This window comes from Adiantum capillus-veneris, chromosome 30 (genome assembly GCF_014529385.1).
Source record: "Adiantum capillus-veneris isolate H3 chromosome 30, ASM1452938v2, whole genome shotgun sequence".
NCBI classification, from domain to species: Eukaryota; Viridiplantae; Streptophyta; class Polypodiopsida; order Polypodiales; family Pteridaceae; genus Adiantum; species Adiantum capillus-veneris.
Window position 1 is genome coordinate 32,082,781 of NC_140960.1, and position 16,489 is coordinate 32,099,269.

General features: G+C 45.3%; 1 protein-coding gene across 2 annotated transcripts in view; it reads right to left on the bottom strand.

Moving 5' to 3' along the window:
* Nucleotides 1-16,273, bottom strand: part of LOC147417753 (Thioredoxin superfamily protein) — a 59,702-nt gene extending 43,429 nt beyond the window's left edge. The window contains exon 1 of one of the 2 annotated variants that reach the window (XM_086506772.1): nt 15,891-16,267. In XM_086506772.1, coding sequence (XP_086362898.1) covers nt 15,891-16,135 — 245 coding nt within the window. In that variant the 5' untranslated portion in view covers nt 16,136-16,267. Of the gene's footprint in view, nt 1-15,890 lie in introns of both variants that reach the window. The other variant, XM_086506774.1, reaches the window with a different exon arrangement.
* Between the last annotated feature and the right edge of the window lie 216 nt (nt 16,274-16,489).

Here is a 16,489-nt window from a genome sequence, read left to right on the forward strand (position 1 = left end):
TGTCACGTGACACATCCCAACCCTATGTGTCCGTGGACAAGCTACACCACAACAGGGTACAGTCAGTCCGATCAAGTTAGATTAGCAGTGATCTGGCACTTTTGTGAGTCTATTCGTAGACCGTGCATGCCCAGTCACTTAGCATAGATGCATATCCTCCGGTTGCACACAGCATGATCATCGGAATTCCCATCAGAATCCATTAGCATCAGTTAGGGGAATTTTCCAATGCATTTAGCCTATTTTCCTATTTATTGGTATTTTCACTTATTATTTTTAAGTGACTTTCCAACAAAAGTAGGTAGGGCAATTTTGCTAAGTTAATATATACGCAAACCCAAGTTAGCACTTTCTGGCAGAAGAGGCAGAAGGAGCTTCTCGCTCAACAGGCAACTTCTCAGCAGTACCCCCTCACCATCAAGATCCATCGCCACCCTTGCCTAGCCTTGGCGTTTTCCTCACCACAGCCTCGCCTACCAGATCCATTCACTGGCCTTTTCACCCATCTGCAACAGCCCAAGGCCTTAGCGTTTTTGGTCGCTAGCAGAGCATAAGGCCCAGCGTTTTTGGACTCAGACATCAGCAACTCTCAGTGTTTTTGCAACAAACACTAACGCTAGGGAGAACCAGCAAGACCTCAGCAGTTTGTAGCAATTTTGGCAAGGAAAAAGACTGCAGCTATCAGCGTTTTTAACATCAGTTCAGCCCTGCAGAAAACGCAGATTTTCAGCCTTATGCACAGTAGCAGATCCCCCCCCAAGTTGGTTGCAGATGCTCCCCCATTTTCAGCCATAAAAACGCAGCCAAAACAGTCATTTTCAGCCACCGAAACAGTCCCCGAATTCAGCGATTAGAAGATCCCAGATTTCAGCCATCAAGTCGTCGTCGTCACCACCGTCGTCGTCATCGGCATAGTCCCATTGCATCAATCCATTGCATTCGCATTGTACACCTTTGTGCAATCAAAGTAGACCACTCTCGCCGACGAGAGTGGGGCCTTCGGAGGAGGGTTTTACAACCTCTCGGGTGTCGTATCTCTTCTCTCTCCTTCTGAAACCGGCCTGTTCGATCCAAAAAGGGCGGTAGGCTTTACTTCAAACCTTGATTTAGCTTTCACCCATTATTAGTCGTCTATTTTACCTGTACTTTCAAGACACAACAAAGGGGAGAGGGATACACGCTGCTAGATTGCACCTGTATGAGTAGACGGACACCAGATTGGCCCCTAACTTAGGCACCCCTTTCGGTATTTCTTTATTGTTCAAAAGAGGGAATAAACGTTGTGGTTCCCTACAAGCTGCCCCGCACAAACTCGGCTGAATTTCCACTGTTCCAGCCCGATTTCGGCAACATAACTGTACTAGAACCCTTCATAGACAGTATTCCCACGCATTGAATGACTTTCCCGACGCATACGGGCACTTTGCAAAACCTGGCGAGAATCTGCAGCACGCTGAATTCTCTGTTTTCAGCCCTGAAAATGCGCCAGATCACCTGTACAGCGGTCCCCTTGCGTCCCGGAACCTCCTGGAGGTATTAGGGTCCGTTTAGGGCCAAAACCCTAAACCTGCAAAAATACACAGCAGGCTGTAATTTACTGTTTCGGGCTCCGTTTCGCGTGCCGGTCGCATCCGTAGCAAGTCCTCGAGCTCCCGCACCTGTAGGGCTACTTGCCCTTTGAATCGGACGAGATTTCTGGCGTGAAACCTCTCCGAATTCACCTGTACCTGTGGGGGGATTAGCCGCTAGCTAATCCAGTACCTGTGCAAGAGGCTCTTGCCTCGGCAATCGCGCATGAACCCACACAACTGTACATTGGTCAAATGAAGAGCCCACTAGAGGGGCATAACATACTGCCAAAGGGGAGAGAGAGAGGGCAGTGCGTAGCGTGCAGGGCATCACTCTTGGCACCGCACTGTGCATAAGAGGGAAAGCAAGCACTCCATAGCTCTTAACCTGTGACAAATCTGAAAATGAGGCTCTCCCCTCTTCAAATTCAGCGCCACTTCTTGTTGCATGAGGCAAGTGCACCAGAATGTGCCACTTGGCACATTTACAAGCATTTTCCCGTTTCGGGGTTGCCGCCTAAAAATATCCCAACCGGTTGCCCAGTTGACTTCACGGCAGAGTAAGAAAATGTTCCCTTTGTCATTCCGGAGGTAATGACGCCAACACATTTTCAGGTCCCAAAATAGCAGTTCCCTAAATTTTAGGAGATACTGCCATTGTATCTTTCTAGGTCATCCGACCCTCTTTGTACACTGCGGCCACATCCAGAACTGAAATGTAGCCTCTGTAGCAAAGGATTCCACTTTGGCTAGTCAATGACCCCACTTGGCTAACCATAGTCCTTGTCCAACCTTAGTGCTCTCGTGCCCTCAGGCCTGGACTCCCTTTGGACAGTTCCACACTAGCTATGCAATGCAGGGCAGTTAGATTTCCCGAGGGGTGTTTCCAAAAAGTGAAAGTAAATAGATAATAAGAAAGAAATCAACAAAAAGGATAGATAGTAGTCACACGCTAGTGACATACCCCCCTCTTGAAATCTCAAATGTCCTCGTTTGCATCTATGTCGTACATGCTTACTGTCAACACTGATGTATTCAACACCTGTCGACACATATACAACACATACATGCTCATTGTCAACCCTGGTGTATTCAACACCTCGTCGACTCATGTATTGCTTGCGTGTGAACCCTGTCCCAATGAGATAGTGGTAGCTGCGCACTCTGCCATTGCTTTGAGTCACTAACTTTCCAATGACAAAATGGTAGCTGCACATTTTGCCACTGTCTTATAGTACACGTTGGATCCCGTAACACTTTCGAGCATACCCAAACCGACAGTTTAAGAATGCAGTTACACATGTACTCTTCAATAGAAGTAATCACTGTATCCTTGACAAACTGACAACAAATACTCACTTCTATAGCACTAACCAAACTTTTGCACATTCCATAAGAGCAATTGCCAAACTGACAATCTGTACAGCTCTAACATTCATGTAACAGGTATTTCATTTGAGCTCACTTTAAATACCATGTACATCATTTGTTTCAGAAGCCATTGTCACACTGACAATCCATGTAGCTTTGAAACTCAAGGGGTCAAGGTAGGTTGCAAATCGAAGGCTTCCAGGTAAAGTGATAACACAGTTGGTGACTCTGCAAGTTCACCTTCTTCCATCCACTTAGCATCCATTGGTGGATAGTTTCTGAACTTTACCAACTAACGCCTAGCAACCTTGCCTTTCACTTTCCTTTCTTTGTGTGCCAAAATCTGTTCCGGGACCAAGATCTCGTCAAGTTCCTCGACTTCCGGCTGATCTTCAGCTGGCATATCTTCTGGCACATCACCCACATAGGGTCTGAGAAGACTCACATGAAACGCATTGTGAATCTTCCAACTGTCAGGCAATTTCAGCCTATATGCAACATCACTGATTATGTCGCATACTTGAAAAGGCCCATAGTAACGCATGCTGAGCTTTGGAAACAGTCTTTCCTTGCTCTTCATCTTCTTTAACCGTGCCTTTTCAAAGCGTAAAAGCACCCAATAACCAAGTGAATATACCACTTCACGACGGTGACGATCAACTGCTTTCTTTTGCTTTGCCTGAGTCCTTTCTAAGGCCACTTTGACCTTCTTGTACATTTCATCCATGTCCTGAACATACTTATCTGCTTCAAATATCTTGTCCTTTGTATGCAGTATGGGAGGAACTTTCTTGCCACCTTCAACTATCTCAAAAGGTGCCTTGCCAGTTGATGAATGCACTGTATTGTTGTATGCATACTCCACCAATGGCAAATATTGCTCCCACTTTCCTTTAGCTCTGACACGTAGCACTTTAGCAAATCTAGGACAATAGAATTTGCCTCTTCTGACTACCCATCTGTTTGAGGATGAAATGACGAAGAGAATTTGAGCGTGGTGCCCATATTCTCAAACAAGCCTCTCCATAATAAACTTGCATGCGTGGATCACGGTCGCTAACAATCGATTGTGGCATGCCATGATACTTGAAAATATTGCTCATAAACAAGCGTGCCATCTGATCTGGTTTTATCTTCTTCCTCACAGGAATAAAATGAGCCTGTTTGCTGAATCTGCAAATAATGGTCCAAATACCATCGTTTCCTGTCTGCATTCTCGAAAGATCAAAGATAAAATCCATAGCAATACTTTCCCATGGTTTGTCTGGAATAGGTAGTGGTTGCAATAGCCCTGGTGCCTTTTGCCTGTCAAACTTGACCTTCTGGCAAATTAGGCATTCTCGCACAAAGGCATCCACATCCCTTCCCAATGTAGGCCAATAGAAGAATGTCTCAACCGCTTTAAATGTAGCATCGATACCACGATGCCCTCCATACGGTGGGACATGACTCTCTTCCATAACTTTGCGTCGCAATGGCTTTGTGACACACAATCTGCCATGCATCATCATGAACCCATCTCTGAGAAGATAGTGTTCATGACGTTGTCCTTGCATTAGCTGCTCGAAGACCCTTGCAAAATCTTCATCATTTTCATACTGTTCTCTCATATCATCAAGTTCATGATGATAAGGAATTGACACAGCTGAAATTTGTGGCTTCCTAGACAAAGCATGAGCCACAACGTTCTTCTTGCCTTCCACATGCACAATCTGAAAATGGAACATGGACAAGATATTTGCCCATCGCATATGCTTCTCAGATAACTATGTCTGTGTCAAGAAGTATCGCAAGGTCTGATGATCCGTTTGGACAACGAAATCTGCACCTAGCAGGTACTGTTTCCAACTTAAGAGCGCATGAATCACAGCCAGTAACTCTTTCTCATAGACCTGCATGGTCATCTCTGGCCCTTGCAAAATTCTGCTCTCATAGGCTACTACCCTGCCATCTTGCATTAGCACTGCACCAATGCTACTACCGCAGGCATCACACTGGACCACAAATGACTTCCTAAGATCTGGCAACACAATGACTGGATTTGAAGTCATCTTTTCCTTTAAGAGATTAAAAGATGAAATCTCTTTCTGTGTCCATCTAAAGGTGACTGCCTTCTTTTGAAGAGCATGTAAAGGTGAAGCAATCTCAGCGAAATTTCGGATAAACCTTCTGTAATAGGAGCATAGTCCCAAAAAGCTTCGGACATCATGCACCGTCTTCAAATTTGGCCATGACTTGATCGCTTCAACTTTTGCAGGATCCATTCTCACACCATCCTTTGAGACAATGTCTCCCAGAAAGTGAATCTCTTCCAGAAAAAACTCACTTTTCTTTGCATTGCTGAGCAACCTATGACTGCGTAGCTCTTTGAACACAATGGCCAAGTGATGCCTATGCTCCTCTTCATTCTTTGAGTAGACTATCATGTCATCAAAGAATGTACCAACAAACTGCTGGTGTGGACGGAAAATTCTGTCCATCATCCTATTGAACGTAGCAGGAGCATTTGTGAGACCAAAGGGCATCACTAAAAATTTGTAAAGGCCAAACGTCGTTCTAAAAGCAGTCTTGTGCACATCCTCTGATCTAATGCGGATCTGATGGTACCCACTCTTTAGATCTATCCTGCTAAACATAGCTGCTCCTCCTAATTTGTCCATAATATCATCAATTCTAGGTATAGGGAACCTATTCTTGATGGTATTCTTGTTCAGTGCACGGTAGTCGATGCACATACGCCATGAGCCATCCTTTTTCTGCACCAACAACACTGGAGAACAGAATGGAGATGAACTGGGCTGAATCAGCCCCTTTTCTAACAGCTCCTGTACTTGGCCCATTATCTCTTTCTGCTGAGCCGCACTAACCCTGTACGGAGGCTTATTTGGTGGGCTACTGCCTGGCACCAAATCTATCGCATGGTCCTTGGGTCTCTCTGGCGGTAATTGAGACGGTAATGAATCGGAAAAGCAGTCACTATACTGTTGTAAAAACATTGACCTTTCTTTATCTAGCACAGATAAATTTGATTCATCACAATCTTACACTTCACGTGCAAAAACCAAGTACGCAAAAAGATGCTTTTTCATTACAGAAGTTATAGCAGAAGCTGATACAGTAGGAATAGACTCCCCTTTAAGCTTTACATCCAAAATGTGAGTCTTTCCCCTGCTCTGTACAGTGATCTTTTTGTTGTAGGCATCCATGATTCCCTGTACACGAAACAACCAAGGAATACCTAACAACACATCACATCCGTCCAGTGGCATGATGTAAAATTCATCTACATAGGACTGGATATGTAAACGCAACTTTCCAATGATGGGTGTCACAGCCTCTGTATGGCCACGACATGCCAAACCTGCCTCTGCTGTATACCCCATCTCTTCAGGTCTGATTCGCAACTTTGAAGCCAATTCTGGGGAAATGAAGTTGGCTTTGGCACCTGGATCAAAGAAGATAAGCACTGTTTGATCCCTAACCTTTCCCCATGCTCTGCAAAGCTCACTTGCATCTGAATTTGGCTTATCGCCCACCATATCTGGCACTAGACCAGCCATGGGCTTCTTTCCTTTCCTGTCATCCTTGTCTTCAGAATCAGCTGGTCTTTTCTTTGTAGGACAGTTGTAAGCAATGTGGCCAGGCTGCTCACATATAAAGCATTTGTTCTCTGTCCTCAGGACCTTCTTTTGCTCTTCTGACTTGCGAGGAAAACGTCTTTTCCATTTCTTTGCTGGTCCTTTTTCTGATTCAGCCGTAGCTTTGTCTTTCCGTACGTTGGCTGACTCCTGAGTCCCTTTAGGAGCCTCATTGGGAACGTGCTTCTTGGCTGAATTTTTCTTGCCTAATCCTACCTTGACGCCAGTGTTAAATTCACAATCTTCTCCCTTGAGCAAACCATTGCCAGTGTTTGCCACCTCGATGAGCTGCGTCAAAGTAGTGACTTTTGTCTTCGTGCAGTATTTTCTCAATCCTTTGGGTAGGCCACAACAGTATTTTTCAATTTGTTCTGTCAATGGCACAAACCTATAGGAAGTTACTGGAAGTAGAGCTTTCCAAAACTTCCGATTGTAATCATCCAGATTTCTGCAAGTGGCAGCATTTAGCTAGTGCCATTCTGTCATGACATCTGCTTCAAAGTCATCAGATAACCATGCTGCTGCAAAAATCTGCTTGAAGTAAATCCATGTGGACGGAGCTTGCCCTTGAAGCAATAAAGTTGTCCACCATTGTCCCGCATTCCCTGTCAAGAAAGTGGCTGCCTTGCGGACCTTTGAAGCCTCTGTAAAATTTCCCCCTGCATAGGCCTTGTCAAACTGCTAGAGGAATGAGAGAGCCTTCTTCCTGTCATCAAACCCTGTAAAGGTCGTGAATGTCACACCTTTGCCACCTTCTTTGTACGGAGTTGGCCTCTACAGCGGCGTTAGATTGTCATATGGAAGTGACTGAAACATGGGAACACTATTAGGGTTCATCTGTGTTCCTTGGCCGCTATTAACTTGACCTGGAAATGCCATATTTGGCTGCTGATTTGTAATTCCAGCCATACCAAAATTTGCTTGTGGCATCCCACATTGGCCCTGAGTGCTCTGAAACCCTGGTTGCATACCCATGACACTGTACATGGGGTTAGGCATCATCGTTTGAGCACCCCCAAACACTGTTCCTGGCGTGTAAAGCTGATTTCCAGGTGCATGACCAGCCATGCTCTGGAATACGGATCCACCTCCAAAATAGCCAGGGTGTACTGAAGGTGGTGGGAAAACCTGTTGCATAGCCTGTAGGTTGCTTCCCTACCCATTAGAACTAGCTATAGCCTGCTGAAAGGTGGCGGGCTGAACTGGTACAGCTTGAAAGACTGGCATCTCAGCCACCTGTTCTTGCACCTTAGGCATAGGTTGTGGAGACTGCATGTTCTCCGTCAAGTGTACAGGTGTTTCCATTGACTGTGCGGTATGAATCACCTGTGCTCGAGCCTTAACAGGCTTTTGAATATGATCCAGTGACCCAACTTGCTGAGACGGAACAAGAGGTTGCAGAAAGGCTAAAAACCTCGGATTCTGCATTACTTGTGTGAACATAGCCACAGTAGTAGCCAACTGGGTCCTGAATATATCGTCATCTGTCTGTGGTGGTCTTGAGGACTCACCCACTTCATGTGTCTGTTGACCCTGTGAAGAGGAAACCTCTTCAGTCACATCATCTGGTCTGTCAGCCATAATTGCAATTCCCTGTGTCTGGTCTATGATCCCCTGTGTCTTCAAGCCCAAAACTGACCAAGGCTCACTTCTATGGGAAAAAGTGATTTTATCCCGTTGATGGAACCATGAAACCGGCCTGTTCAATCCAAAAAGGGCGGTAGACTTTACTTCAAACCTTGATTTAGCTTTCACCCATTATTAGTCGTCTATTTTACCTGTACTTTCAAGACACAACAAAGGGGAGAGGGATACAGGCTGCTAGATTGCACCTGTATGAGTAGACGGACACCAGATTGGCCCCTAACTTAGGCGCCCCTTTCGGTATTTCTTTATTGTTCAAAAGAGGGAATAAACGTTGTGGTTCCCTACAAGCTGCCCCGCACAAACTCGGCTGAATTTCCACTGTTCCAGCCCGATTTCGGTAGCATAACTGTACTAGAAACCTTCATAGACAGTATTCCCACGCATTGAATGACTTTCCCGACGCATACGGGCACTTTGCAAAACCTGGCGAGAATCTGCAGCATGCTGAATTCTCTGTTTTCAGCCCTGAAAATGCGCCAGATCACCTGTACAGCGGTCCCCTTGCATCCCCGAACCTCCTGGGGGTATTAGGGTCCGTTTAGGGCCAAAACCCTAAACCCGCAAAAATACACAGCAGGCTGTAATTTACTGTTTCGGGCTCCGTTTCGCGTGCCGGTCGCATCCGTAGCAAGTCCTCGAGCTCCCGCACCTGTAGGGCTACTTGCCCTTTGAATCGGACGAGATTTCTGGCGTGAAACCTCTCCGAATTCACCTGTACCTGCGGGGGGATTAGCCGCTAGCTAATCCAGTACCTGTGCAAGAGGCTCTTGCCTCGGCAATCGCGCATGAACCCACACAACTGTACATTGGTCAAATGAAGAGCCCACTAGTAGGGCATAACATACTGCCAAAGGGGAGAGAGAGGGCAGTGCGTAGCGTGCAGGGCATCACTCCTGGCACCGCACTGTGCATAAGAGGGAAAGCAAGCACTCCATAGCTCTTAACCTGTGACAAATCTGAAAATGAGGCTCTCCCCTCTTCAAATTCAGCGCCACTTCTTGTTGCATGACGCAAGTGCACCAGAATGTGCCACTTGGCACATTTACAAGCATTTTCCCGTTTCGGGGTTGCCGCCTAAAAATATCCCAATTGGTTGCCCAGTTGACTTCACGGCAAAGTAAGAAAATGTTCCCTTTGTCATTCCGGAGGTAATGACGCCAACACATTTTCAGGTCCCAAAATAGCAGATCCCTAAATTTTAGGAGATACTGCCATTGTATCTTTCTAGGTCATCCGACCCTCTTTGTACACTGCGGCCACATCCAGAACTGAAATGTAGCCTCTGTAGCAAAGGATTCCACTTTGGCTAGTCAATGACCCCACTTGGCTAACCATAGTCCTTGTCCAACCTTAGTGCTCTCTTGCCCTCAAGCCTGGACTCCCTCTGGACAGTTCCACACTAGCTATGCAATGCAGGGCAGTTAGATTTCCCGAGGGGTGTTTCCAAAAAGTGAAAGTAAATAGATAATAAGAAAGAAATCAACAAAAAGGATAGATAGTAGTCACACGCTGGTGACACCTTCTCTCAGTCTCATTCACTTACACGCACAATATCCACTCACTTTGTTCGTGACCACAGCACTCTACAAGACGGAAAGCTCTCTTTCCCTAAGGACTAAAAGGAACCTTGAGCAATAAAGATCACTAATCTTGAGAAAAGAACAACATTCATTCCGCTGCACCTAACATTTTGTTCTTATGGAAGGGAGAGCCTTCTGTTTCTTAATGAGAGAGTGCTATGATCACAAACAAAGTGAATGGACACTGTGCGTGCAAATGTATGAGACTAAGAGACAGAGAGAGAAGAGAGCTACGACACCAAAGATGTTGTAAAACCCTCCTCCGAAGGCCCCACTCTCGTCGGCGAGAGTGGTCTACTTATGATTGCACAAACTGGTACAAACTAAATGCATGTGACTGATGCAAGTCTAGGCTATGTCGACGATGACGACAGTGATGACGAAGTCGACCTAAGGGCTGAAATCTGCAATCTTCCTACTACAGTCCAAAAATGCTATGGACGGAAATCTACTGCGGGTCCAAAAACGATGACTTTTGGGGCTGTTTTTGGGGATCTTTGTCGTTGAAAATATGCACGTTTAGGGCTGAAAACTGAGATTCTTTCCGGGCTGAATCTGCTACTTCTTTATGGGCTGAATCTACTACTCTTCTATTGCTGAGAATCGGCGAAGGCTGAAATCTGCAAATGCGGAGATCTTCAAAAACGCTAGGGCTGCTGATGTCAAAAACGCCAGGTTGTCTACTTCTTCCGGCAATGCATGATGATGCAAAATGCTTTGGATGGGGCTTGATTCTGGCGATGAAAGTTGCTGATGCAAAAACGCCAGGCTAGTGTAGTTTCCAAAAACGCTAGTGGAAGGGGTCTGATGGCGATGGTCTTCTTGCTTGGAGGGAAGTCTACCAAGGGGTCTTGTTGAGAAGTTGCTTGTTGAGCTTGGCTCCTGTTGCCTCTTCTGCCAAATAGTGCTAGCTCTAGTTTGCTTATATACAAACTTAGCAAAATTGCCCTACCTACTTTTCAACAAAAGTCACTTAAAAATAATAAGTGAAAAATGTCAAAAATAGGGAAAATAGGCTAAATGCACTGGAAAATTCCCCTGATGGAATCTGATGGATTCTGATGGGAATACTGATGATCATGCTGTGTGCAACCGGAGGATATGCATCTACACTAAGTGACTCGGCATGCACGGTCTACGAATAGACTCACAAAAGTGTCAGATCACTTCTAAATCTAGACTGACTGGACTGACTGAACCTTGATCATGTTGTAGCTTGTCCACGGACACATAGAGTTGGATGTGTCACGTGACATCCCCTCCTTTTCAAAGTGAGGTATTGGTACCGAACTGTATAGCATCGAGGGAGATCGCCAATAGCATCCGGAATACTGGAAGGGACTCTTCGTCGGCCCACTCTGATGTGTGGGTCGTACAATACTTGAACTTCAGAAAGGTCTGCAACGCTTGCTTCTTTGGGCCGCGCCGAAAGCGGCAGTCTTCTCTGGCTCCTTCGATGCTTCATCTTCGTGTAGAGTCATGCTTCTTTCTTCTTCAAGAATCTCCATGGCTGAAAATTCCTGAAACCATTTCCAACACAAAACCATGAACATACCTATTCAATGTAAAGTGAGTGGAAAAAATCATGTCTGTCTCAAAGACTGTGCATGCAATGTAGATGAACAAATAGACGGAGTGCGAAACCGTTCACCACACACACGCAAACAATGAGATCGAATCGACATTTAACCAGATAATGGACAAGATTTTTCGAGAGTACAGGCTGTTTGTTGGCACTTTCTTTGATGATATCATTGTTTTCTCCAAGAATGAGGCAGAACATAAAGATCATCTGCTTCAGGTCTTTTAGGCATTACAAGATGACAAGTTAGTGATTAATGCAAAGAAAAGTGAATTTTTCCTACTAGAGATACACTTCTTGGGACACATTGTCTCAACAGCGAGAGTGCAAATGGATCCGGCCAAGATAGAGACCATCCGTGATTGGCCCGATTTGAAGAATGTCCATGAAAGTTAGAAGCTTCTTGGGACAGTGTTCGTACTACAGGCGGTTCATTCGAAAGTTTGCAAAGGTTGCTTCCCCTTTGCATATCTTGACAAAGAAAGGAGTCCCTTTCTCGTGGGGGCCCACAGAGGTGACTGTCTTTCAGACATTGAAAGAGAATTGACTACTGGACCAGTTTCGACTTTGCCGGACTTGCAGAAGTCATTTGAAGTATACTGTGATGCTTGTGGTCGTAGTCTGGGTGCGGTCTTAATGCAAGAAGGCCATGTCATTGCTTACGAGAGCCGATTGTTCTCAAGGCCGGAAATGACAGCATAGATTCATGAGAAAGAGCTTTTGGCGGTTATCCATGCTCTTACTCAGTGGCGGCATTACCTATTCGAAGCGGATTTTACTCTCTTTACAGACCATCAGAGTTTGCGCTACTTCTTGTCACAGAAGCAGTTATCGGAAAAGCAGATGCGGTGGGCGAACATCTTGTCACTCCAAATTGTCCATATTCAGGGACAGAAGAATGTGGTGGCAGATGCTTTGTCTCGGAAGCCGTTGGATCTGGCTATTTCCGCGGTACATCATAGGAGCTTCGAGGATATGGTCGACCAATATGCCACAGATACAGATTTTGCAAACGTTTTGGCACGGATACGGGATGGGGAGACAGTAGCGGGATATTTCATTCGGCATGGCTACTTGATGAGAAAAACCATGTTGTGCGTTACACAGCAGTTGAGGGAAAAGGTTATGACCGAATGCCACTGTCCACCTTTTACGGGTCATCGCGGCATTGCTACCACTATGAAAGGGTTAGAGAGATACTTCTTTTGGCCGAGACTCAAGAAGGATGTGGAAGAGTTTGTGCACAATTGCTTGGTATGCCAGAAGGTCAAGTTTGACAGGCATAAAGCACAGGGATTATTACAGCCTTTGCCCATACCCACCCGCCCCTGGTAAAGTATTGCAATGGATTTCATTTTTGATCTCCCAAGAACACAGAGTGGTCACGATGGTATCTAGACTGTTATTGACAGATTTAGCAAGCAAGCTCATTTCATTCCAGTGAAGAAATGTGGCCTAGATTTTCAGATTACATGGCATGCCTGAGACGATTGTCTCCGACAGAGACCCCAGATTTAAGAGTTTGTTTTGGAAGGCAATTTGGGAGAACATCGGCACGTGGTTGCAGTTCTCATCATCGTTCCGCCCGCAGACTGACGGGCAATCTGAGATTGCCAATCCAGTGGTTTTAGATTTATTGAAGTCTTATATCTCGGATCAGAAGACTCAATGGGAAAAGTATCTACCTTTGGTGGAATTTGTCTACAATAACACGATACACTCTTCGACGAGGAAGGCGCCATTTGAGATTGTTGAAGGTGTTGCGAAGGTTCCACCCTTCCTAAGCACGAAGAATAAGGATTTTGAAGCAGATAAATACACGTGCGACTTAGATACTGCTTTTGCCAAGGTCCGCAAGGCTTTGCAAAAATCTCAAGAATCACAGAAAAAGGCAGCGGATCGCCATCGTCGCGATTTGAATTGTAGGAGGATGATTGGGTGCTCTTACGTTTTGAGAAGGCACGCCTGAGAAAGAAAAAGGGAAAGGAGAGGCTTTTTCCAAATCTTAGTATGAGATACTACGGACCTTTCCAGAACTCCGAAAAGATCAATGATGTCTCCTTCTGACTGAAACTTCCTGACACTTAGAGGATTCACAATGCATTTCATGTGTGTCTTGAAACCTTTCAAAGGTGATGTGCCTGATGATGGGGAGCCCGATGAGCAACCCGATGTGGAAGAAAACGAGGAGATCCTTGTTCCTGAACAGATTTTGGCACATAAGGACACAAAGAATAAAGGTAAAGTCCGAAGGCGGTTCTTGGTTAAATTCAAGAACTACCCTGCATTGGATGCGAAGTGGATGGAGAAGGAGGACCTAGCAGATACTCCTCAAATTGTGAAACTTTATTTCGAAGCTTTTGGTTTAGCATAGTCTATTCCAAATGGAACCCAGAATTCAGCTTGGCCGGAGATCTGGTGCAGTGGGATAAACAAGAGGGGAGTTACTCCGATCCTTTGTCAACAGATGCCTTTATTTTTGTATACTAGAGTCACTGATGTCTCTTTGAGCTTCAGGGATACTGAGAGCTGACAGTATTCTGCTGTATGACTTTATGAAATGGAATTCCGGAATATGAAACTGATTTATTATTGATTTGTTTTTAAGTGCAGGAACTGAGAGACGAAATGACTGCAGCATTTTGGTCTAATTGATCTCAAATAGACATGGTTGCAAAAGGGGTTAGTCATATCGGGCATCGATGAGGTCCCGACTGGATCTAGATGCGATTGCTAGCTACATTGCCGATAAATCATGGTCTAAGATCCAAATGAATGTTGAATGTCATGTGATGTCCTGTGATGTCTAGTGATGTCCTATGATGTGATTGTCGATTGGTACATGTGCTAGATGTGTGTTCCTAGTACGTAGGTGCTAACAGTCAGTGTCTGCTAAGACGGTTTATGGCCTCTGTCTGATTTGCAGGCGTAATCGAGGGTGATTACAATGCTTTCAAGAGGGGGGTATGTCACAAAGTGATGACGTGGCTGCCCGCTGAAACCCTAACCCTAATTTTGCCCTAACTCCAACCCTAAAAATCTGAAACCCTAATTCTGTCTCAACCGTAACCCTAATTCTGGCATGGCTACAAAAATGACTGACGTGGCTAGCCGTACGCCTGCTATTGACGTGGCAGCCCGCAAAACATGGCAGAAATTGCAAAATTGAAAGCATGCGGTAGTTTGCTTTTTGGCCTGCTTTTTAGGCTACGCAAATTGAAAGAGAGAGAAGGAGAACTCTTTTGCTTTATTTTTAAGGCAAGAGAGAGAGAACTTGAGAGAGAAAAGGATAAGCTTTTAATTTTTCAGTTTTTGAAGCTTTTGGGGCACTGCTTTTGGCATCCCTTGTACTCTTTAAATAAGTGGGTAGGCCGCTCACAACTTAGGGCATATGGACGCAGAGTCTGAGTGTGAGCGCCTACCCGCACTCTTGTACTTTGAACACAAATTAATACAAAAAGAAATACCAAAAGGGGCGTCAATCTATGGGGCCAATATCTCTAGGCACGGAACTCCGCCAGGCTAGTGTTGAATCTATTGTGAACTATGAATTGTTTTGAAGTGGTTATTTGGTGTTGTCGCGGTAGATTCTTGACTTGGAGTGTCCAAGTCTATTAGAGAGAGAGAGAGAGAGAGAGAGAGAGAGAGAGAGAGAGAGAGAGAGAGTAAGCCACAAACACAAGATATGGTAAAGAGGGGCTATCAGCCCCCATGACTACCATGAGTAGAAGACTTAATACACGATGACCAGATGATCTTTGTGAGATATGGAAGTGGGTACCCCGGGCCCTATAAATAGGTGCCCAAGGGGAGGTAGGGCAAGGCCTGATAAAAATCCCCACGACCCAACAGAAAAATGATATATGGAAATATATGAGGGCGCCCGGACAAAGGTGGACGGTTGGCCCCAAACTTGGGCGGCCAGACCAGGAGCAACCTAGACTATGGGTGGCCATTTCGGAGACATACTAGCCGTACAAGTATGCCCTAGACTTGTGAAGCAGCAGAATGGTGTAAATCTAACATTAGAGGGTGGCCCCAGCATTAGAGGGTGTTTTAGATCATGTAAATTGGTTAATGAAATACTGTGAAATGGTGAAGAGTGTAAGGGGGCAACAACCCTTTTATCTTTGAAGGGGCCCCCAAAAGCACCTCTCAAAGGACCTGAGTAGCACCATGTCAATAGCCTACTTTCATACATAGTTAGGAGATTATACATGTCGAGTTGTGACAACTGATGTATCATCATTTCTGCAAGTTTTCAATGGTGTAACCTGTATCGTATATACCTTTGAATACTTGATATCAAAGATCATTCACCAGCACTAAACGCTCCAAAACATCTATATACTCTGGGCAAGTTCTACACACATCGTTTGGTTTTTGTGTCATCTCATTCGTATGTCCATGGTTTCCCCCCCTCTCTCTCTCTCTCTCTCTCTCTCTCTCTCTCTCTCTCTCTCTCTCTCTCTCTCGTGCACACACACCTCCATGTAGATCTGACCTGTAGTCCTCAAGAAATCGATCATCATCAAGCGTGACGTCGTCTTCAAGCTCAAGCAACTCTTCTTCTGTCTTGTCATTGATCCACTCTTTATCTTTTTGAGCATTCTCATCAGGATGAGGAGTCCAAGCAGGCGGTTTAATGGGCTCGGGCTTGGGGGGGAGGTTGCCGAGCCTGCGTTGAATGTCGTCCCACTCAGTAGTGGTGCCCTCTAGATCCTTGTACACAAAATGGTAATCGCCCATTTGACCTGATCGCTTCCCTCTCCCTCTCTTTCTCGCTCTCTCTCTCTCTCTCTCCCTCCTGGCGTAGCTTGTGTAGTACAGAAGTAAGGAGAACTCTGCAATACACTGTGAACGGCTTAATGTTTTGAGATACAATTACCGTGCCTCAGATTATTTAGCATGGAATCTTTTGGGACGTCAGTACTAAGTAGTGTTAGAGCTCTACATATTTTGGGACGTCATAGTAGTGTTAGAGCTCTACATATTTTGTGTTACAGCGGCATTTTCTAGGGGATCGAGGGAATCAAATATTGACCCCTGCTCGTCAATTGACTCGACTACTTGTCCACCCCAATTGTTTGCTAACAATGGCGT